The sequence below is a fragment of the Lissotriton vulgaris genome, chromosome 3_2, assembly GCF_964263255.1.
Source record: "Lissotriton vulgaris chromosome 3_2, aLisVul1.2, whole genome shotgun sequence".
Classification (NCBI taxonomy): domain Eukaryota; kingdom Metazoa; phylum Chordata; class Amphibia; order Caudata; family Salamandridae; genus Lissotriton; species Lissotriton vulgaris.
In genome coordinates, this window is record NC_141690.1 from 70,753,013 (window position 1) to 70,777,465 (window position 24,453).

General features: G+C 46.3%; 1 protein-coding gene across 1 annotated transcript in view; it reads left to right on the plus strand.

Moving 5' to 3' along the window:
- The first annotated feature begins 10,722 nt into the window (after positions 1-10,722).
- DHX15 (DEAH-box helicase 15) overlaps positions 10,723-24,453 on the plus strand; it is a 257,979-nt gene continuing 244,248 nt past the window's right edge. The window contains exon 1 of the mRNA XM_086964023.1: positions 10,723-11,253. Within this exon, the coding sequence (XP_086820149.1) occupies positions 11,183-11,253 (71 nt within the window). The 5' untranslated portion in view covers positions 10,723-11,182. The remainder of the gene's footprint in view (positions 11,254-24,453) is intronic.

The window sequence follows — 24,453 nt, forward strand, 5'->3', positions numbered from 1 at the left end:
ATGTTGAAGCATGATGATGAGACGGCGTTGACTTGTCTGGTCATCGAGAGGGAGGAGTCCAGGATGAAGCCCAGGTTGCGTGCGTGGTCCGTTGGTTTGGGTGCGCTGCCCAGGGCAGGGGGCCACCAGGAGTCGTCCCAGGTGGAGGGTGATGATCCAAGGATGAGGACTTCCGTCTTGTCTGAGTTCAGTTTCAGGTGGCTGTTCCTCATCCACTCGACTACGTCTTTCATCCCTTCGCGTAGGTTCGTTCTGGCGGTTCCTGGGTCGTTGGTGAGGGAGAGGATCAGCTGGGTGTCGTCGGCGTAGGAGATGATGTTGAGGTTGTGTTGGCGTACGATGGCTGCGAGGGGGCTCATGTAGACGTTGAAGAGGGTGGGGCTGAGTGATGATCCTTGTGGTACGCCGCATATGACTTCGGTGGCCTTGGATCTGTACCGGGGGAGGCCGACTCTCTGGGTTCTTCCGGTGAGGAACGAGATGATCCACTCCAGTGCCTTCTCTTGGATTCTGATGTTGCTGAGGCGCTGCACTAGGGTGCGGTGGCAGACCGTATCGAATGCTGCGGAGAGGTCCAGGAGGATGAGGGCCGCTGTTTCCCAGTTGTCGAGCAGGGCTCGGATGTTGTCAGTGGCTGCGATGAGGGCGGTCTTGGTGCTGTGGTTGGTGCGGAAGCCGGACTGCGAGTGGTCGAGGCTGGTTGGGCGAGCGCAATTGGTGATCCACTGTGTGAGGTTGTTGGCTGCTTGGTTGTGGTCCGTTGAGCTGGCGGGAGGGTTCTGGCTCAGTGAAGTGGTGAGCTGGTCGGTGGTGATCTTGTTCCAGTTCCTGCGGAGAACCTGTTGCGGGTGGTGATGAGTTGTGGTCTTTCTGAAGCTGAAGTGGACGCAGCTGTGGTCTGTCCAGTGGAGTCTGGTGGAGTGGCTGAAGGAGATGTACTTGCTGGAGGAGAAGACTGGGTCAAGCGTGTGCCCGGCGTAGTGGGTGGGGGTGTTCACCAGTTGCATGAGTCCGAGGTTGGCGAGGTTGTCCAGCAGGGTGGTGGTGGTGTTGTCGTCGTTGTTCTCCAGGTGGAAGTTGAGGTCCCCTAGGAGGATGTAGTCTGCGGAGGCGAGGGTGTGCGGGCTGATGAAGTCTGCGATGTCTTCGCTGAATTGTGTGCGAGGTCCTGGGGGTCTGTAGATGAGGGTGCTTCTGAGTGTGGTCTTGGGGTCGGTGTGTATCTGGAAGTAAAGATGTTAAGCGGCTGTGAGGGTGTTGTCTGAGTTGGTCATTATGCGGATGGTGTTCTTGTGGACGATGGCGATGCCTCCTCCTGTCTCGTTGACGCGGTCACTCCGGGTGATCTTGTATCCGTCCGGGATGGCGATGGCGACGGCGATGTCGGACGCTGAGGAGGCGTTCATCCATGTTTCCGTGAGGAAGGCGACGTCTGGAGATGTGGTGTCGAGCAGGTTCCAGAGTTCCACGGCGCTCCCGAAGACGAAAAATGGCTCGCGAACGGGTCAAGCAAGCTACTACGCATGCTCGCGGAGCTATGCGTAGTTCGCGGAGTGCAAGTGCATCTTCGCGTAGCTCCGCGGAGTGCGGCTACGCGAACTACACCCAGGCTTAGTTTTAGGGCAGGAGCTACTGCTATTTCCTCCTTCACAACTTTGAATGCTTGCACTTGCTCATCCGACCAATTGTAGGTCACATTTTTTCTCAATAGCTTCCTGAGTGGTTCGACCTTTTCAGCATACCCTTGTATGAATTTGGCATAATATTCACTTAAGGCCCAAAAATGATTTAAGTTTTTCTTTGTCTTTAGGTTCTGGTGCCTCTCTTATTGCCTGTACCAAATCATCTTTCAGAGTGATTCCCTCAGAAGTCAATACATGACCCAAGTATTCCACTTTTTCTGTCATAAATTTGCATTTTTCCTTTGATACAGACATACCTCTCTTTTCCAGTATGCTCAATACTTTCCCTATTAAATCCAGGTGCTCTTTTTCCGTTTTTGAATGCACCAGGATATCATCCTGGAATGCCTCTACTCCACTTAAGCCATTAAATAAAACATCCATTAATTTCTGGAAAACTCCAGATGAGGAGGCTAATCCAAACGGTAAGCGAACATATCTGTATGCCCCAAATGGTGTTACAAAAGTTGTTAGTTTTTTAGATTCATTTGTCAGACATACTTGGTGGTAGGCTGCTTTCAGGTCAATCAAACTGAAAAATTTCGAGACAGATACTGACTGTAAAATTTCTTGTATTTTGGGGAGGGGGTGACAATTTACAATTATGTTCTTGTTCAGGGACCTTAGGTCCACACATAGCCTAAGGTCTACTGTCTTTTTCTTCTTGGACACAACTATGGCAGAAACCCATTCTGATTCATCTGCCTCCTCAATGACTCCCTCTCTAGATAATTTATCCAATACCTCTTTCAACTCCTTCTTTATTGACAAAGGTATGGACCTTACCTTATGTTTACTTGGAATGGCTCCATCTCTCAATTTTATGTTATGGGCAAATCCCTTAACGCACCCAATCTCATTCCTAAATACTTCCTTGAATTTGTCTAACGTACTCTTTAGATCTTTTCTGTCGTCATCCAAACTCACGCTGTTCACCCAATCTTCTCTCAATATTATAGGGTCTTTAGCACCAGGTACCAACATTACTCCTAATTTAGCTAAATCTCTCCACCCAATTAAGATTCTCCCTTTTTCAGCCACATACACTTTTGTATTAATCTTCCTACCTCTAAAGGTGACAGTTTCATGAAAATATCCTAGCATATGTATCTCTTTTTCACCAAACGCTTTTGGGTTGACATCTGACTCAATTAACTCTTCATTTGACCATTTTTCTTCAAACATTTTATCAGAAATAGTAGTTATGGGTGACCCAGAATCTGCAGTAAACTGTAACTCTATTTCACCAATTTTCCCATCACCAATGGGCCCTTTTATTTTACCTTCTTCCATTTCCACATATAAGATAATGTTTGCACACATTTCCTCGTCAAAATCCCCAACAGTATTGACACTCACATTACTATATACTCTTTTAGTTTTGCACAAAGCAGTTAAATGACCATACTTTTTGCATTTACTACATTTCTTACTTATTGCTGGGCATGTTTTACTATCCGCAAGATGTTCTTTTGATCCACACCTGAAACAGCTTAATTGCTTACCCCCTGTTTTTCTCTCACTCCAACTTTTCTCACCTTTCATGCTGTCCCCTTTCTTTTTTTCCTGCATGTAAAATACATTTGTATTACCACTAGCATTAGATAACACTTTAGTAGATACTAATGACCTTTCTATCCCTCTAGTAATATCAACAACTTCTTGCAAGGTTGGTTTTTTACATGCCAATAGCCTTTCTTGCACCTTTTTTGAATAGCAGTAGAAAACAATTTGGTCTCTAATGTAAATGTCAGTCATATCTTCAAATTCGCATTCCATAGCTAAGATCCTTAAACATGCAATGTACTCATCTATCGTTTCACCTTCCTGTTGCTTCCTCTTAGCGAACTCATGCCTACCAACCATTACATTGTTTTCCTCATCAAATTGTCTTTCTAGCCGTTTCACAGCTTCCTCATATTCATTTAATGGTATAAATGTGCCTGGAGGGCTTTCATATTCAGGTAGGCTATCGAATACATCCTGTCCGGTATTCCCTAGTAGGCCAAATAAAATTGAACATTTCCTCTCTGCATCATAGGCCTTGCCATCAATAGATACTATATAGTTCTCAAATGCTCTTATCCATTTCCTCCACCTCATAGTTGGCTTCCCTGGCTCATCAAGAAAGCGTGGAGGTGCACATATGTTGTTACTTTGAGCCATATTATTTCCTTTATATCGTGGATATTTACTTCAGTTAAGCTTGTTATATTTTATGTTATACTCCACACATGTATGTTATTTAAAGTCTCTTTTTTTTCTTTCCTTCTTTTTATTTATTTTTTCTTGAGATGTTCTTACTTTGATGGATATTACAGCACTTTGTTTACTTCGTTTTGACTTATACTTTTCCGACACTTACCAAATGAATATACTTATTTTCTAAATAACACTTGTTAATAGCTCCGTATTACGCTTCAATTTTATCTTCACCGCCTCTTTGCTTTGCTTTGTTCCTCGTTACCACCGTTGTATTCATGGAATTGATTACAATTGCATCGGTAACTCTGAGGAGATTTTTTTTATTTTCAAAATGGCCGCTCGATGGTCACATGTTGTGACGTTTGACCGGCTTATCCAATCCAATTCTATGTCAGGACGGAGGCGAGGATTATGCAGTCCTTTCTTCTTTTTATTTAAATAGCAACTTTAAAGTGGACCAATAAGAAAAACTTTATAGAAACTTCAACTCCCATGAGCACATGGGCCACAGTGTCCATAACAACTGCCATCCAATCATGGGGCTGTCCACTGTATAACCGGTCCTGACGTCCCTTCCTCTTCCTCTTTCTTCTCTGCTCGTCAGATAAGTCATTTCATATTTTTCTGACGTATTGTGCTGTGTTATTGATATTAGGTTTATCCTGTGCAGTATTCTGCTTCTGTGGTTTTGCCTTTTGAATTACTTGTTCTCGCTGCGTGTCAGCGCTTATTTCGGCAGTGTGACGAGCGACAGGCGCTGCTTGCGCCGTCTCTGCCGCTGGATCGCGGAGCGTGTGGAGCGCGCTTCAGCGTTTCCTTGACTCTGTGGGGCGCCCGCCTCTAGTGAAGGGCTGCGATCGCGGTCTTCACTCGAGTTCAGGCGCGCTGAGGCAGGAGTTCCTCTTAGCCTCACCAACCCTCGCCAGACACCGGCTTCGGCTTCGGTGATATTGACGCGGACTTCGGCGCAGCGGCACCTAGTGGCCGCCTAGTGGTACCGCACTTGTTTTGACAGGTTTTGCTGATTTTTACACGCAAATTACGTCCTGAACACCGGCGAGGGGGCTACCTCAATAAAGGTTAAGAGGTGATAGGTGTTCACACCCTCCACAATGCAGACTAGTGAGCAATTGAATACCTCCACTCAGGAGGCAGAAGAGCTTTGTGTCTCCCAACCCTTGCCGCCTGCGGTTGGTCGCGCGCTTTCGCAGGCGCTGGACTCTGTCCTAGCGCCGCTGAGGGAGAGACTGGACGCACTCGCCCAGAGCATCCCCGGGGTGTTTGGGGGCTCAGCGCCTGGCGACCGTGGCCCCAAAGGAGGGCAGGGTGGTGGCAAAGTCTCAGGGTAACGTCACGCGGGGCACCTGGAAGAATTCGATCGCCTCAGAGATTCTTTCCGTAAGAGTGCGCGGACGTTGAGGAATATACCCTGCCGGGAGGGATTTTACCCCGTAGAGGATGGCGACGAGGTCGCCCCGGACACGGACCAGGAGGATGGTTTCCCCATGGAGGGAGAGGGTGTTACTGATGACGACGCCTCCTCAGGGGATGAGGATGATTACTCGGGTCGACCTTGGCGCCCGGCGTCTCACTCCTCAGAGTCCCAGGAGGGTGACGATAAATACTCTGACATGTTTGATCCGACCAGAATTTACCATCCCAGATCATCGGAGTGGATCCCTGATCCTAAGGTGGCGAAGTATGTTGCGAGCAAAGTTCGCCAACCCCTTGAAAGGGAGGTTAGGACCCGCATGGGGGCGAGTGCCCTCGCCCAAAATTGGAAGGCAGGGTGGCAGTCACCCCGGATATTGATGAAAAGCTCTGCGCGTTTTTTGCCAAATTCATGAGGGACCCCAAGAAGGGTATAGACCGCTCCTGGCGCAACTGTCAGGATAAGCTCCTGGACGCAGTGGGACCTGTAACTCAGATTATCCAGCTGGCCGAGAGGGCCAAAGAGTCGGGGACTGCAATGTCCACAGAGATCGTGGCAGGTTGGGTCCAGAGAGCCCTATGCTTTTTGGGCAACGCAAATTGCACACTAGCGGCAGAGCGGAGGAGGTCTCTCCTCATTAAAATCGACCCTAAGCTAGGTGACTTGGCCACCTCAGAAGCGGGACCCATTGCACAGGGCAAACTGTTTGGCGAACCATTTATCAAAGAATTGAATAAGTTCGTCACTACCTTTTCTGCCTTAGACAGGGCACAAACGTCAATTAAAAAGATTTTTCCCGGATGGGTTTTTGGATTGGCCGGAAGAGGTAGGGGTCGCTCCTCCGGCCGCCAACAGCAGCAAGGCCCCAACAATAGAAACCAGCAGCGTCGTAACAATGAATGGAACGACGGCCGACAGGATCATTTCTACCCCAGTAGAGGCGCCGGCAAAGGGAGCGGCAGGGGCTACCATGGCGTAGCCAATGCACCTGGAGGTCCATCCGGTGAGTGTTACCCTTTTTTCCCCGTCCGTTTTAGGGGGGAGGTTACAGGACCACTTTCACAACTGGTGCAAGATCACCTCAGACCCTTGGGTTCTCAAAACGGTGCGAGGTTTCCAGATAGAATTCTACGCAACTCCCCGTCAGAGGGTGCGCCCTCGTCCCCTCGTCTTCTCTTCGGAAGACAGGCTCCTGATCGACAACGAGGTAGCAGATCTCCTCAGGAAAGGGGCGATCCACGTGTCACGGTTACACCCGGCGGGCTTCTTGAGCAACATCTTCCTAGTCCAAAAGAGGGACGTAGGTTTTCGCCCGGTAATAAACTTACGGGAATTCAACGAGTAGCTGGTGTACCGCCACTTCAAGATGGAGGGGATCCATCTACCTCGCGATCTTCTCCTCCAGGGGGACTGGATGGTGCGTCTGGACTTGAAGGACGCCTACCTAACGGTTCCGATCTTCCCTCCACACCGGAGAGTCCTCCAGTTTCTTTGGAACGACACGACCTTCGAGTTTCAAGCCCTGCCCTCGGCCTATCGTCGGCCCCATGGTGCTTTACGAAACTCCTTCGACCGGTGGTGGAGACCCTTCGCGAGAGGGGCATTCGATTAATCATTTATCTAGACGATATATTGATTATGAATCAATTGCCAGTACGTCTCCAGCTAGACTTGAACATGACTATTGCATTACTCCAGGACTTGGGCTTTGTGATAAACGTCCAGAAGTCCGAACTCCGACTGTCGACTCAGATTACGTTTCTGGGATTCCAGATAGATTCAGTGTCGGCCTCCCTCAGCCTTCCCTCTCAGAAAGTAACCAAGATCCGCGAAGAACTCTCCCACGTCCTCCGGAAGGACAGAATTTCTCTACGCCAGTTGGCTCGAATCGTGGGTCTCCTCTCCTCCTCGATCCAAGCGATCTTCCCGGGCCCTCTTCACCACAGGGCCCTGCAGCGATTGAAGGCACTGCACCTCAGGAAGGGGCTCACGTACTCCGAACTCATCTCCCTCACGGAGGAAACGAGGATGGAATTGCGTTGCTGGATAGAGCACATGAGTGCGTGGAACGGGAGAGCGATTTTCGGTTCCAGCCCGGATCTGGTCATCGAGTCGGATGCCAGCAAAGCGGGCTGGGGTGCTCGCTGCGGCGACATCACGATGGGAGGTCGGAGGAGGAGGAGCTTCACCTCCATATCAATTGTCTGGAACTCCTGGCGGGTTCCTTCGCGGTGAGATCCCTTACACGGAACACGGTATCATGCTGCATTCTGCTACGCATGGACAATGTGTCAGCAGTACAGTATATCAATAGCCTGGGCGGACCACGATCTCAGGCCTTGGCGAACCTGGCGAAGGACTTTTGGCATTATTGTCTAGAGAAACAGATCTCGGTGACGGCAGAGTATTTGCCGGGCAGGCAGAACTCCATTGCGGACTGGCAATCCAGGCACTTCCAGGATTTCAGCGATTGGCGACTGGAACGATCAGTCTTCCTGGCTTTGATGGTCAGGTGGGGTCCATGTTCGTTGGACCTGTTCGCATCCCGGCTCAATCGACAACTCCCGAGATTCGTGAGTTTGAGACCGGATCCGGAAGCGTCATCGGTCGACGCGTTCTTGCAGGATTGGGCTCAGGAACAAACGTATGCGTTCCCCCCCTTTCTCATGATTCCGCGAGTAGCGGCTCAGGTTCGCCGTCAACAAGCTTCCATGATCCTGGTGACGCCCTTCTGGAGGGCTCAGGCATGGTTCCCCTCTCTGTTGGAACTGTCATGGGACTGTCCCATTCTACTGCCCTTGTTCCCTTCGTTGCTCTCGAGCCCTCAGGGGGAGCCTCACCCTCTGGTGATCCAGGGAGTCTTGCGGCTCATGGCATTTCAGGGGACACTGGCAGGACGGACGCCTTTCGGCAGACGCTGAGGACCTCATCCGTAGAGCCTGGGCTCCTGGAACGGTCAAGAGGTACCGCTCGGCTTGGCAACGGTGGCGTCGTTGGTGTTTGGGAAGACACACCGATCCCGTGGGGGCAGATGTTAGCCACATTTTGAATTTTCTAGCTGAATTAACTCACTCAGGATTGGCCTATCGGACTATCAATTCTTTCAGATCAGCCATTTCGGCTGGGCATGCCCCTATCAATGGGAGACCGGCAGGAGAGCACCCTTGGGTTTGTAAATTGATGAAGGGTGCTCGACTGTCTAAGCCCCCGGAGCCCAGATATGACTCCCTCTGGGACGTCAATATCGTTCTCTGTTTCCTCTGTTCTTGGAGAGACAATCAATACCTCTCCAGAAAGGAGTTATCTGCCAAGCTGGCAATCTTGCTCTGTTTAGTCTCGTGCAAGCGTGTCTCCGATGTCAGGGCTTTGGACATTACTGCACGAGCGTTCACCCCGGACGGAGTCACCTTTATGATGGCTAGAAGAACGAAGACTAGTATCAGGTCGGTATCTTACCCTTTTTTTCCAGACCAATCCAAACTCTGTGTGGTACGGTGCCTCAAGGCGTATGAGGACTTGACGTCAGTATACCGCCTCCCGGGAGAACGTCAACTCCTCATTGCTTTGCAAAAGCCGTTCAAGGCGGTTTCCTCTCCAACCATCGCCAGGTGGGTCCGTTGGATCATAACCGAGGTAGGGGTGGACGTGACCAGATTCGGAGCTAACTCCACGAGAGGAGCAATGGCTTCTAAGGCTATTCAGGTTGGCGGCCGCTTAGAGGATATTATGGCCGCAGCGGACTGGTCCTCCGAGTCCATATTCAAGAAATTTTACTTCAAACCCATCTATGGTGCAGCAGAATTGGTGGTGGACAGGCTTTAAACTTGCATAATCCTCGCCTCCGTCCTGACATAGAATGAAAAATTTCCTAGCTATCGTAACGGAAAGTTTCAATTCTATTAAGGACAAGGAGGCGAGGATTATCCCTCCCGAGACTTGATGGTCTCACCCCACCCGGAGTCTCCGTAATCTCAGTAAGTAGTCTTTTGAATGGGTTTGATAATGTTGATGCAACTGTATTTGTTTCAAGTTGATTGTGAGACTATTGAAGTTTTCATTATCAGGATTATGGACATATGTGACTATTTTAAGCTCGTTTATGACACATTTTCAAATGTTACCTGGTTATGCAGCTCTGTGTATCGCTTTCTCTGCTTCCGTATATGGAAAGGAATCGAGATAACAGTTTGTCTCATATTGGTTTAGGACAAGACCAGAAGGAATGATGTACGCCCTGGGAATCTTTCCTCGCAGACAAGAAGAGGAAGAGGAAGGGACGTCAGGACCGGTTATACAGTGGACAGCCCCGTGATTGGATGGCAGTTGTTATGGACACTGTCGCCCATGTGCTCATGGGAGTTGAAGTTTCTATAAAATTTTTCTTATTGGTCCACTTTAAAGTTGCTATTTAAATAAAGAGAAGGACTGCATAATCCTCGCCTCCTTGTACTTAATAGAATTGAAACTTTCCGTTACGATAGCTAGGAAATTTTTCATTCAACGTTCGTTTGCTCTTAAACTCTTAAAACTCTTAAGAGAGGAAGATGTGTTATATCTTAATCCTGTACTCCCCTGTGCCCCGGTTATCTCTCCTGCACGAGAGCACCCATTGTCACCTTACCCCTTCCTATTGGTTCCCCAACGTTCCACCTTTCCCTCTATCCCAAGGAACTGCCAAACTGTCACTCTATTGATGATCTCCCTGGCCACGCACTGACCTGGTGTGGGGCTGTTATTTGATTAAACGTATTCGCTATTTAACGTCCTGCTTACTGAGTTCTACTTTCAACATACTTGTATGTTTCACTATACTAATTCAACACTATTCCTCTATGGGTCCCGGATTGGCGTGCTACTCGCCGAAAAAGCGCTTCGACGCCTCGTTAGGGGTAGTAAGCGCTATATAAATGCAATTACAATACAATACTGAAGTTGGAAAGCCTGCAATTGGCTTTACCAGTGCTTGTTTCCTTTGTCCCGCACAGTCACGGAAGATAAGCCTTTGACGTACTGACGCACATGCACGGCAACTCCAACATTTTCCAAAACGAAAACAAAAGGAGGACTACAATATTTTATGTAACGTAAAAAAATGTTACTATGTGCGCGACGTGTGTTTATACCGGGGGCACGGTTCCCGGCGAACCGGTTGGCTATTTCGGGTGTGCACACTTGAAGCATTCCCCGTGGCTAGCTTTCTTCGTGGCTAGTGGCAATATTATGTTTTAACTTCCGTTACTTTTATACTGTGACGGTGTTTTTAAACGTCGCAGAGAACTCGATTGTATTAGTAAACATGATATCTGAGCTGCACGGCGACTTCACAGATAATCATTCACAAAGTAAATCTGACCACAATAGCCAACAGAAGTACTCCCGATTCAAAATGGCCGCCGCGCATGCGGCTTTCATCGGTGACGTCTTTCAGACCAGCTGGGATTTGTGCTTGCGTCTCCTGTTCTAAACCGAGGGATTTACCTGTTATATGTCTACCTTGGGCAGTCTTTTCATTTCCAGCCCCTATTTCCTGAAGTATAGCCAGGCAGACAATTCTAACCCCTGGTACTGGGTGGTTTATGGGACTCGCGGTGCTGGACAGAGGCCGAAATAGTTGACTGTACTTCCTGACTTCCCTGCATCCTTTGCGCGCGGCCTGTTCCTGTTGTAGGGCCGCTCGGAGAGCTGTGACACGCGGGGTTTGCCGGGTGCGCGAGTGGCGTCTGGAGCGCGGTACAATCCGCCATCTTAGCAGCGTCCGCCCTCACCTTAAGACCGGTGCTGCAATACCACCTGCCCAACACCGACAGCGTAGGAAGACCTGTGCTGCCAGGAGTGCCGCGGCATCGCCACGAAACAAAGCGACATGTCCAAGCGCCACCGCCTGGACCTGGGGGACGATTACAGCAACAGCAAAAAACAGAGCAATGCTTACGGGTGAGACTGGTGTAAGATGTCCTGTGTGCACTCGCCAAGCAGTTGTAAAAGGCACGCTCCAAAGGCTGTTTCGCGGGCGATAGAATGTCTAGTTTACCGCTGCGTTAATGTGATATCGCTCGAATCGCAATTGAATATTACCTGTGTGTCAGGCCTGCCTGGTGGCCTTTGATTTGGTCGGTGCAGTTAGGCGGTCTGCAAGGCCATGGTTGATTGTCGGACAGGTTTTCCGTGGCTGCGAGATCATGGTGTGTAATATCTCTCTGCGTTGAAAAAGAGTAGTGTTCAGTAATTACTTGCCCTCTTGTCATTTCAGTTGGCATACGAATGTGATGTGTGATAGTGAACCATTGTTTTTTCCCCCGCGGTGTGGCCTCAGTGTGTTCTCAGATCTTGAAATCTGAAACCCATTTCTGGTGGATTTGATGTTTTCTGTCATCTTTCTCGGAGAAGGCGGTATTGCACTTAATACTGCACGTTATAACTCTCGGCCCAATGCGAAAGGTCTTCCAGAGTTCTAGGTCTGGTCTGACATTAATGGAAGCAACCACATACCTCCCTTTCCTTGTGGGCTGTTGTTTTAGTGGTGCATTAGTCGTCCTGTGTGGTTCCTGGACTGTCTTGTTTCACTGATTTAGCTGCGGTTTGATCGTGTTTCTGGTCCATTTCTGTCTTGGTGAGCAATGTTAGGATGTCACTGGGAACGTTGGGGGGGAGGAGGTTCCATGGTCTGTTGCTAGAAGTTGAGGGACTGTCTGCACCTTGGTGGTGGTTATCTGAATCGTTTCAATACATCTTTTATCGGAGAACCTGGAGTATGACTGTTTGTGGACGGCGGATAAAAGGAAAAATACCTTGGAGATATAATGCTAGTTTGTCAATTTCTATGCATTGTGTTCTAGTAATTTTGATAGTGAACAGGCTGCCAATAGTGTAATATACAGCTCTAGCTGAGTCCAGGTACTCTCCAGCCATGCTTTTACTAATGCTGTTGAACACCAGAGTAAAATCTGTCTGTATCATCAATGGCGTATTTGAGATTCTTCATGATTTTCCAATAACATTTTCTCTAGTAAGAATCAATTAAGTTTATTGAAAATCACCACGAGCTATTATTATTAATGTATAACTGCCAGTAGCGTATGTGCTGCTTGTTGGAGAAGCCTACTATATATTAATCATATTTATTAAATAACTGATTTTGAGATATTCTGCCCCACGTTACCACTCATCCTGTAGTGATTAACGCGTGTGGCTGATAAAACATAGTTTGCTCATTTTTGGCTTTCGTAATCCTAATGAGCTGCCTTGCATATTGCGGTCTTTACTGCTGTCCAGTCTATTTGAAGGAAGGATACAGAGCCTTTGTCTACTAACAAACAATGCATTATATTCTCTTGGGGCCTTCTTCTCATGTGGTCCTTGTCTGTTACCAGGTGAATATCAACAGTCTGTTTTCCTGTTAGTGAGGTCTGGTTGTTTCGCTCTCCTTGATGATGGGCTTGTTTCCTTGAATTCCATGCAGTCAAGAAACTTCTCTAGGTTGCTGATATCTGTGTATTCAGAAGATCAGTAGTTTCTTTTATATTTTTTTATCGATTTTTATGAAACATATCACAGTAATACACACAGTGCATCTTACAAGTGGCAATAAGATTATATAGACCCATGACTTAACATAAATCACAGTGGTAATGAAATTCGCAATGCTAGCCATTGAAGCATTTTAACAGTTACATCGTTCATGCAATCAAAGGCATTGTCTTTGTAGATGTGGGTCTACTCCCAAAAATAACATTCTAAAGCCTCCTCAGCCACTATATTTAAACATTCTGCTTGGTGTCCAATCAAAGCTACCTTCATGTGTTCAAACTTACTAGACCCCGCCAATTCTTCTGATTCTTTTCCGGCAATGTATTGTTTATACAATCCCCAAAAACCTTTAAGACAGACTTTGTGGGGCAACAATTCGCTGTATAGCTCAGATTGTTTACTACAGTATAACATATCCTTTAATAAAAGAGAGGGACCCCCTCAAACAAAGGGGTGGGGTACCAAAAAGGACCAATGTCAAACAGAAATCCCCTTTGGGCAATGTTAAACGACTACTACAAATGTGGTTGTTGTTTAACATTGCCCAAAAGGGATTTCTGTTTGACATTGGTAACATATCCTTTGTCCACTCTGCCATTGATGGAAAAGGCTCACATGCCCAACACATCGCTATTCTTCGTTTAGCGAGGAGCAGACGCATCAACATTAGTTTCCTGACATCTTTCTGCAAAGACCCAGTGTATCCCAACAAAGTCAACAGAGGGTCCGGAGAGAGTGATGACCCAGTTTTATTTAAGTCGTGGAATATTTGTCTCCAAAAGTCCACAATCCTCGGGAAGAGCCAAGCATCATGCAAACATTACTAGCCCTGTCCGCCTGCATCAATCACAGCATGCAGAGTCTCTCAGACCATATCGGAGTACTCTCTCCATTGAGTAATACTCTCTGTTGAGAAATTTAATATGTATTAATCTGTATCTCCCATTTAGCGAAACATTTTTACCTCACAGCAATACCTCCATTTATTATCGTCAAAAGTCACCCTGAGATCTGTTTGCCACTCAATCCTGGCGTTGGTATACTGTGTTCGTCTGAGTTCCTGCGACATATCATATAGGGTAGACACTAGCTTACTAGGAGATTTATAGCATAAGAGAAATAAGAGTAGTTCTGGAGCCGGAGTTTCCTTTCTGACTTGACTTGACTTGACTTGGAGATCGTCTCGGAGCAGAGGGCGTAGTGCGTGCCTGAGCCTATAAAAATAGAATTGTGAGAGTGAAGTAAGATCCTGTCCCCCAGCTGCAACCTCGGCCCACGTGCGAGCCCTACTCATATCGCCCATGGTTAGTATATTGAGAGCCTTTTAAGTCCGCATAACCTCTTTCTCCTCACTCATTGGCAGCCAATGGCACCATTCCACTGGATTAATAGGGTAGTACAAGAGTGAACCAGCCTGTTTTTAGTTCTCGCATAGCGAATGTAGCCCTTGCGCTGCTTCGCCTTGACAAGACTCTATTGTAGTGGCTTTTCCTAGCGAAGGGAGACAAACCATGTGCGCGCACGGACATCGATGTGCGCGTGCATGTCATCTCCTCTGCTTCACATGCTCCCACAGGCACGCCTGCATGGCGTCTCCTCTCTGGCTTCCATGCGCACCGCCCGCTTTCACTTCAGGGGTGTGGAATTTAACCGCATCGCTGCGGCGGCTTTTCCCGCCGTGCGCGGCAAATTCGAAATTACCGCGTTACGTGACGAGCTGGCCTTGTCATCCGCGCAGGACAGGTAAGCGCGATGACGAGCCCAGCTCGTCAATAGCCTCGAAGGGGTTAATAGAATATCTACTTGTCCATTGAACAGGATGCTTCATAAATCTACTTGTCCTGTAACAAAATCTACTTGCCCCTTTGGTGCCACGTAGTGCAGCAACAAATTATGTCCGCAATCTGATATAACCTCTCTGATTACGCTAGGGCTCATACCATAGTAGTGTTTGAATACTTGCAATCCCCTTATGTTGCCCTGTTTCCTCAGATCTACATACTGGGGCTGAAGATAGTGGTAAGCAATAGTTCCAACTTTTTTCCTTTTCCCATACTAAAAGATGTTGACCTTTACTCCTGACAACGGCAGACGTAAACCTTCTTCCAGAGTTGGGAAAAAATTGGTTGGAGGGAAAGTGAATTTGCAAATACTCAGATTTCCACATGAGCAAATCTACACATGCATATTTGCGCATGCTAAAATGCAGTTCACAATTATTTTTAGGGGTACTATTTCTTGGAAATTCACAAAAGCCATATAGCTGCACGTAATGCAAGGACATATACAGTGGGTGCACTTTTGAGAATGTCTTTAATAACTGGGCCCTTAATTTGGTCTGGCGTTGACCGTTACCATTTGTGTTTATCAAAATTCTGTCTCTGAACGGGTGGCTTCACTGTGAATGACAGCATTCTGCTCTTTCACAAAGAGCATATCAGCACACAAAGTAGTTTTGTTTAGTGCCAGTATCTACTGTGGCAGTGTGTGCTTTTTGAGACCAAAAAAACCCAACTTTTGCTTTTGCCAATGTTGGTTATAATGGTGAGTGCCCGGCATCTCCCACACCAATAAGGTTTTATAAAAACTATGCCAAAACCAGTCACATTGACAACTAAAAAGCTGACCACCAATTTCAGACCTACTGGCTTTGCCAATACTTGTTCATTGTTTATCATCTTTTTGATACTGGTTATATTGATTTTCCATTATGAATGTTTTTGGGAAATACTAGCATGCAGCAACACATATTACTAAATAATGCTGCAAAGAAATGGTACCTGAAGTAGTTTAGCAAAATTTATTTTTCCTGCTTTCATTTTTTTATGAACATTTTATTTTGAAAGCAAAGAATCATCAAGCTTGCTTCCAAACTTCTGCAAATATTTGCATCAAATCAGAGAACATTCTTGCAATATTATATATTAGCCTCATATTGCTAAACTTTGAAAACGTTGCACATTTTTATACTGAAACCAGTGTCAGTAGTGCAGTCAGAGCTTACAACATTTACTTAGAGCGCTCACCCTAATAATAAAGGCTTTCAATGAATGAACCATAAATACAAGTTTGAACAGCAGTAACATATGGGCAAAAATATTACCTTAACTGCAGATAGTGCCCTTCCCTGATCCATAATGTGGTAATGCAAACTGTCAGCCAAAGGGTTTCTGCTACAGGGGGTTAGGGCTACTTGTCCCAAGGACAAAATACACATTTAAACTTGTTGCCCTTGACCCCAAACAATATGTCCTGGGCGTCAGTCTACATGAATTCCACATCCCTGCACTTTCCATCCCCTGTCGGCTCCACGGAGACAGCTTGTTCTTTTTTTGGATCTATTTTACAGAGAAGCAACTAAATGAAAGAAGGAAAGAGAGGTTGTGAACCGTTTCTTCAAGTCACTGTTTTCAGTAAGTGAGGAGCAAGACAGAAAGAGAAGGAATAATAGGAAGAGAGGAGGGGGCAGCTTCCAGCACAGAAAAGAAGAGGACCTTGTCTGTTACTTTGCTGGGCAGTAAGGAAGAGACATAGGGCCATATGTATCAAGCTATTTAGCATTCGCAAAGGCCGAAATTCTGCGAATTTCGGCCTTTGCGAATGTTAAATACCTAAATGGTATGTATCAAACATTTTTGCATCAAAATAAGGAATCGCAAATTTTGCGATTCCTTATATGCAATGTATCAAAGAAAAAAAATGCAAAAAATGCCATTAACGAATCGCAAATTACCACCAACTTCTAGTTGGTGGTAAGTTGTGAATCCTTTTAATAATGCTTTTTAAAAAAAAAACAAAGGTGCCATATGACGCCCATACATGCCCTTAGGGCATGTATGTGCGCCATATGCCCCAAATGTCTTTTTCAGGGGTGCAGCAGGGTGTTCTTGAGACACCCCTGCACCCTTAAAAAATTCCTAATTTGCGATTAGCTAATTGCTAATCGCTAATTGCCCCTTCATTCCTATGGGCCTCCTGGCCCACAGAAATGAATGGGTAATTTGCGATTAGCAATTCGCTAATCGCAAATTAGGAATGGTAAGGAATCGCTATTAAAAAGAGATTTTGTACATAGATACCGTTTTGCGAATTCCAAATAGCGATTCCTTAAAATTCGCTATTTGGAATTCGCAAAACAGGACTATGATACATATGGCCCATAGTCCTTTTCCTTCTCTGCCCGTCCACGAAATCAAGCCGAGCCTTATCTGAATGCCTTAACATAAGGTGAACAGCAAAACACACAAGATGATGGACGGAATGTTGCACAATGGCAGAACATTCACCCCCAGTCACAGATCTGGGTTTAATCCATCGTTATTTTGCTCACCAAGCCACCCCTGTTCAGACATGGCCATATGCAAATCAGTCTTGGCCCTGTGCCTCATGGGAACAGTCCAGCCCGAACTGCAAGCCATGTTTCCCTGGACTGGAATCAAGCTTAACATAAGGAGCACTCACTGTATGGTAAGGGTAAAAGCAAACTTGTCGTTTTTAATACCTGGTTTGTCTACCACATGGACAACGGCTTCATCGGTTCCAGTGACAGTGTGTGAAGTAGAACCAACAGTCATAAGCATCTTTCTCTTTACAGAGCATCGGCCTGGCTGTGGAAACTTGTCCTGACCTTCTACATTTGTAGTGTTGAAATGCGTGGACTCCTTTTCACATACATCTTTCTGTTCTCCTGTGTTGAAACATTTGCACTGCACACACTACTTGTGTTCAGCACATGCAAAATGCTGGAGATCCCCTGCAGAATGTGTTGAGGGGCCCCAGTCTCCCACATGTCAAGGACATTCATAGCTCTTTGGCTGAGGGGGGCCCTTCTGAAGGGTGCCTCCCCAATCCCTGCGCGCCCCAGGATCTGCAGGGGCCTGTGCTAGTCCCCTGATTGTAATGATAACAGTTGGTGGTGGGGGACGCAGTAATCTCCCTATGCGAAGCAGGTGGAGATGGCTTTTGGAGTTTTCGAGTCAAGTTTGCAAAGCCGGACATGAGCGAAACCGTAAAGAATCTTATAAAAATGTTTGCCTTAAATGTTAAATTTAAAATTACTATCAAAAATAACAAAACATAATATGGGTTGGTATTAGGTTTCTTATTTCAACTAAAGTTACAAATCGAAATAGCTATCCCAAAATATTATTCTGTTATTGCTACCTCGTGAGTAACAATCCCCTGTGTACCATGAATCTAACTTCATGCTCTATTCTGTTTCTTACCCTCTCCACCTAAACCTCTCTGACCCATTCAGCTTTGTAATAAAAGGTCTACCTGGTATGATTTTTGACTGTGCGTTCTTCCTTTTTAAGCCCGGTGGCACGCGACAGAGAAAGAGAACAAGTCTAGGTTTGTGCAACCACCCCAGCCCACACGCACTTTTCAGGCAGTACCATGCCATGGCAAGAGGGCCTATTTATATGCCTGGGTGCTGTATAAACGGCTGCTGTGCCCCCATGACCCTGTCCCCTTTCTCATAACTGAACCCACGTGGCTGCTTCAGCCCAGCCAGCCTCACGAGGACACCTTGGCATTGTCTCGCTGAAGGGGGCATCAGTGGCGTAGCAAGAATGCTGTGGACCGTGGTGCAAGCAGAACAAATGGCCCCCTAGACTGTTTTTGAGGTAAAACAAAAATACAGTAATTATGAGGATTCGTGGCCCCCTCAGGGCTCTAGCCCCGACGTCACTGCACCTGCTGCCCCCATTATAGCTAAAGGCAGCCCTGCCCACCATCTGCCTCTCACATTGTGTGTGTGTCACAGCCGGAGGTTTTGGGGGAGGATACGTGTCTGTGCTCGCGCATGCGCGCCTATGCCAGTCTGAGTGTAGGAATCCCTCTTCCACAGTTAGTTTTGTGTGAGATTCTCCCACACCCTGTTTCCGTGTGTGCCTTTCACAGTCTACTTCTGTGTGTTTTTTCTCACAGTCTGCTCTTTGTACCTCTTACAGTCTGCCTCTGTGGCCCTTTCTCAAAGCATCTCTTTCCAAGTGCTTTTTCCTCCACAGTCCACCTCAATGCATATTGCTGCATGGGCCCCTCCCACACCATTTGTGTGCCCCATACCCTTTAATAGCAGCCTGTATGGCCCTACAAGGCTGCCTCTCATACAGACTCAGTGGGCCTGTACCAGCCTCATTATCTAGACTGTCAGACTAGCCCGTCGGGCACTGCTTGATTGCCCTACAGGTCAGTCGGATCCTGCTGTCCTATCTTCACCCCAACATCTCAGACTTCCACCCAAAATATCCAATCCCTCTAAAATAGATCACTGCCTCCCAGTATATATCCTGTAGCTTAATATTCAAACATTTGGGGGTGTTACATCAAACACACAGCCTCAGTGGAATTGTAAAGTCCTGGCTAGTACAAACATTTGTAACATCACCAAAGGCCTGTATTTTTTCCCCTTTCTTACTTAAAATTGTAAATAGAAGCAGATTGCTATTTAAAATGTGTTTACTGTTCCGCACCGGACCTAATTGACAATTAAAGTAAACAAAATCAGAAAGAAAATGTTTAAAATGAAAACAAATTAGTTTACGTTAAGTTGTATTGATGGATCATGTCCAAGCCTTTGCAGAATCTTAAAAACGTGAAAAAATGGTCATTATTTTTCTATGTGAAAGGTGTCGGCCCCACCCACACACAAGGCATGACTTGATAAAACAGTAGCTGCAGGAGTCAGGAAAGATGAAAGGCTATTGCATGCTTAATTTCTGTCCTCAGGGGCTTGAGAGAAAAGGTGTGGCCCACAGAGTAGCATGTGCAGCAGGACGGAACCCCCAAATAGCAGTAAAAGTGTTGTTCATCGATGCATGAATTTCTTTTGGGTATGAAGTGGGTGTTCTCATGGTCATTGCTGATTGTATCATGTTGGTGTTTCTCATTATGATGTCTCTTTGGTGATGAGAACACCTTGACTTTTGCACATATGGTGAAGGGTATTTATGGATTGTTCGCAACCTGCGTATATTATAAATGATGTGTTATTTTTAACAGCCCTGATGAAGCCCGCTGGGGTGAAACGCGTTGGCTATGTGGATAACGAATAAAAGAATATTTTTCCAAGAAGACAAGTTTTCACATTGATTTGTGTGCATATTGTATGCCATTTAATTCGTGCCTCTTTGAGCAATTATATTGTGTAGCAGTAAAAGTTGCTCTAGAGCTGAACAAAACACAGAGCAGCTGGAAATCCATATCTCCGGGTTGGAAGAGAGGAGAGTATTTATTCCCCTTGCTGTGCCCCTAGTGTGTCTTCACCAGTGGGTAGCAATAAAGTCCACCTCTTCAAAATGAGATGCGTAATTGGGTCTTCTTCGCGACAGAGACTCCGGGTCAATCACACATCTCCATTATCAAGAAACACCTCAACTTTTGTCGACTACACAGAGCAAGTTGTAGGAATTTAGCTGGTGCATTTTTCACCATGATTGTGAGTTCCAAGGGTCTTTTTTGGGTGTTCCTGGCCCACCCGCTTGAACCAGGCCCACCTCCCAGTAATGCGGAACAGGGCCAGACTGGCTGTATCTGGCACCAGGCGTTTCCCCGGTGGCCCGTCCTAGTGGGGGCCGTTTTTGTATAACAAGCATTTTCAATGTAATAGGTCTTGCTTTTACGGAAGTTTAAGCTATTGGCATTGTAAATGACAATGCCTTTTATTTAAGTTTTAAAAATGAAAAAAATAGTCATTGTCATTTATAATGTCAATAGCTCAAACTCGAATAAATGCAAGACCTATTGCATTGTAAATGCTTGTTTAAGATCCTTCGTTTCTATTGATCCATGTACTGTCCAAATCCAAGAGTCCATACGTGATGTCCAATTTTTTAAGTTTAGGTATTGGGCAAGAAGGCTTTGCGTTTCATGTTGGTATTGAAAGAGAAATCTGCGGACACAGTGATAGTATTTCTCTCATAAGAGTAAGATCTGTACTTTGGGCTCCTTGTATTCTTGATGTGTCTGTTCATGCTTCAGTAAGTGTGCTGTTGTAGTCGTTGGGGTATTGGTCAATGAGCCTCTAGATCAGATTCTCCGTATCCTCTGGAATTAGAGCCTGGGTTAAATTACTTTCCCAACAGATTAGTTGAGACCACTCGCAAGAAGGTATTTGTTTGACTTCTATTTTTTTGTAGTTTGCTTCAGAAGCAGACATTGTCTCTCCTGGTGTGATCTTACATAAGTAGTTAAGTTGTTATGCAGATGCCGAAGTTTCTTGCTCCATCCAAGAGCTGTGTTCAGGCTGGTCTTTAAGTTGCTTACACCAAATTCAGCTTGGAATTGATGTAGGTGATATAATTACTGATGTGTTTTATTTATAAGATTAACCTTTCTACATGGATGTCTACAATCCCATGTCTTTCCTCTCTGGCAGTGAATTCTTGCATGAACATGTTAAATGTAGTTCCGGAAGGATCTTGCTGAAGGTTATGTGAGAATTAAAAGTTTGCTAACATTCGTGCCAAGAATTTTCAATTCTAGTAAGGACAGGAGGAGAGGATTATGCTTTCTCATTTCTTTTCTGAAAAACACAGCAGCCAATAAGAATACAGTAAAGAAACAAAAAACTACATTTCCCATGAGTACCACTGATGACCATAGAGGCTAGATAGTATAAAAGGTACCATAGAGGACAGCACTTCCTCTTTCTTTGTCCAGAACAGCTCAACAACAAGAATAAAGTCTCAAGAAGCCAAAGGATCCATGAAGAAGATCACGAAGAACAGGCCACTGGAAGGCAGAACGAGGAAACTGAATCCGTGCAAGGCACCATCTCCTGGCAACGAGGAACACGAGAGCAGTATCTCATTTAGGATCTGAACCTGAAAGGTAAAACAGAGCCGTAATACAGAACACCCATGAATATACGAGATATGTAATAAACAAATAGGGTGGGGGGGAAAAAAAGCAGGCATAGAACAGCATGAACCATAGCATAAAACAATTGCATACAAAGATGCAATGAGAGAGAACAATCCAATGCAGAGATAAAAAGGGTGGGATAATCCTCGCCTCCTGTCCTTCATAGAATTGAAAATTCTTGGCACGAATGTTAGCAAATTGTTAATTCTATGGCTGGACGGAGTCTCCGATTATGTTTGTTCAAAGCTTAGCCACCACAACTGAAGCAACATCCACAATAGGTTTAAAATAATATGTTTTAAAGACGGACTCCGAAGACCAATCAGCGGCCTTCATGATATCATGGAGACCGACACCCAAGGAAAAAGCTTTAGAGGCCATAGCCCCCCGTGCAGAGTGAGCACCAAAGATGGAAATGTCAATGCCAGCCTCCAACATGAGCCAACGCACCCATCTCGCCAATGTTGCAGGAGACACAGGCTTGAAAGGCTTTTGCAAAGCAATTAACAGTTGACCCTGTAAATTATGTCAAAGGAGCAGTGCTCCCCTCGTAATCTTCAATGCATTGAACCACACAAAGTTGCAGATTGTGTGGAAAAGAAGTCACAGAAGACGTGCTACATTTAGTACGTCGAGAAATGACAAAGGGAACTCCCTCCGGGGAGAACGTGCGACCAACAAGGTCTAAAGCTCGAACATCTGAAACGCGTTTGCAGGACAACAGGCACAACAACATAGTCAGTTTGGCAGACAATTGCTTGCGAGTCAGCAAAGAATTGGAATGCCATGATTCCAAGAAACGCAGAACTGAGACATCCCATAAAGCGACATACTTAGGACAAGGAGGTTTTACTATCCGAATGCCTCTGAGTAATTTTGAAACCAAAGGATGTTCCCCAACAGGCTTACCATCAACAGAAACCTGCCCAGCTGAAATGGCAGAACGAAAATTATTAACAGTTCTGAATGCCAAACCAGACGAAGCAATGGACGCCAGAAAATTTAGAACTAAAGTAATATCTGCAGAAGCGGGATCCACTGTCCGTTGTGAACACTAATCACACCATCGTTTCCAAGCTGACGCATAACGTTTGTGTGTGTTGGGGGCCCAATCTTTACCGATAATTCTGGCAGCGTCTGAAGATAGGCCTGGGATTTGCCAGCGACCCCCGAAATCCGCCACGCCACAAGACGGAGATGACCTGATAGTACGAGGGGGTGAGGTTCCAGAAGAGGGTCTAGCAACAGTTCCACTTGTGGGGAAGAAGGAGCGGCGTTGAGCAGCTCATCTCCAGAAGGACCGGAAACCAAGCCTTGGCTCTCCAAAGAGGAGTGATGAGAATGAGCTCCGATAGAAAATGCCTCGTGCGGGCCAGAACTCTGGGAATCATCACAAAAGGTGGAAAAGCATAACAAAGGAGAGTATGCAAGACTGGAGAAATGCATCCGTGGCAAGAGCCTCCGGATCCGGGCGCCAACTGTAAAACTGTGCAAGCTGTTTGTTGAGACGAGAGGCAAACGGATTGAGGTGACAACGTCCCCAAATCCGGGACAATGCCCGAAATACCAGAGGGTGAAGCCTCCAATCGCTGTAACCCCGCATATGGCGGGAGTTCCAGTCTGCTATTTGATTTTCACGACCAGGAAGGTACTCTGCAATAACTGTGATCTGTCGTTGCAGGCAAAGATGCCAAAAGTCCTTCGCAATCTCCACCAGGAGTCTGGACCTGGTACCCCCCTAGTTAGTTGACAAAACGTACCACCGAGATATTGTCCATGTGGAGGACAATGCAACAATTCGACAGCTGAGGGGTAAGACAACGAATTGCGAAAGAGCCCGCTAGAAGCTCCAAGCAATTGATGTGAAGGGTCAACTCCCCCGGGGACCAACGGCCCCCCGTTGCCACAGGGCCGCACCGGGCTCCCCAACGACTCGCGTCCGATTCTGTCTCCACATCCTGAGTATTCCCGAACAGCACACGACTGTTGCTTTAATCCGGGAAGGAAGCAGTTTTCACGCGGTGCGGTACGAAGAATGATGGTGCAGGGAGCATAGGACTTTATCAAGAGTCACCCCTGTTGGAACAACCGTTTCTCTGACCATCGTCCTCTGAGCTTTAGACTAAATAGCAACTATAGAGGACTGACCATAGACGTCCTGTCAAATTTTTGAAGACTATTTTCTTTTGACTACTTTTGCGCACAATACAACAATTATGTGGCATCCCAGCACTATTAATTAAGAAATCTTTTGAGACGTTTGTGTTATGAAGAAATGATCTACCCAGTAAGACGACTATCCATGACCAAAAGAATTCGCCCTGAAGAAGTCCCTAGAGGACGAAACGCGTCGGCTCCGAACACCTGTGTTTTGATTGTACACCCTTTTGGAATAAAGAAAATCACAACCAAGAAAATCTACGTCTGTAATTATTAGTACTGCAGTATAAGAATTGTGTGGTGCACCTTTGCGTTTATGTAAAGATGCCAAAAGTCCTTCGCAATCTCCGCCAGGAGTCTGGACCTGGTACTCCCCAGTTAGTTGACATAACGTACCGCCGAGATATTGTCCATGTGGAGGACAAAGCAACAATTCGACGCCTGAGGGGTAAGACAACGAATTGCGAAAGAGCCCGCTAGAAGCTCCAAGCAATTGATGTGAAGGGTCAACTCCCCCTGGGACCAAAGGCCCCCCATTGCCACAGGGCTGCACCGGGCTCCCCAACAACTCACGTCCGA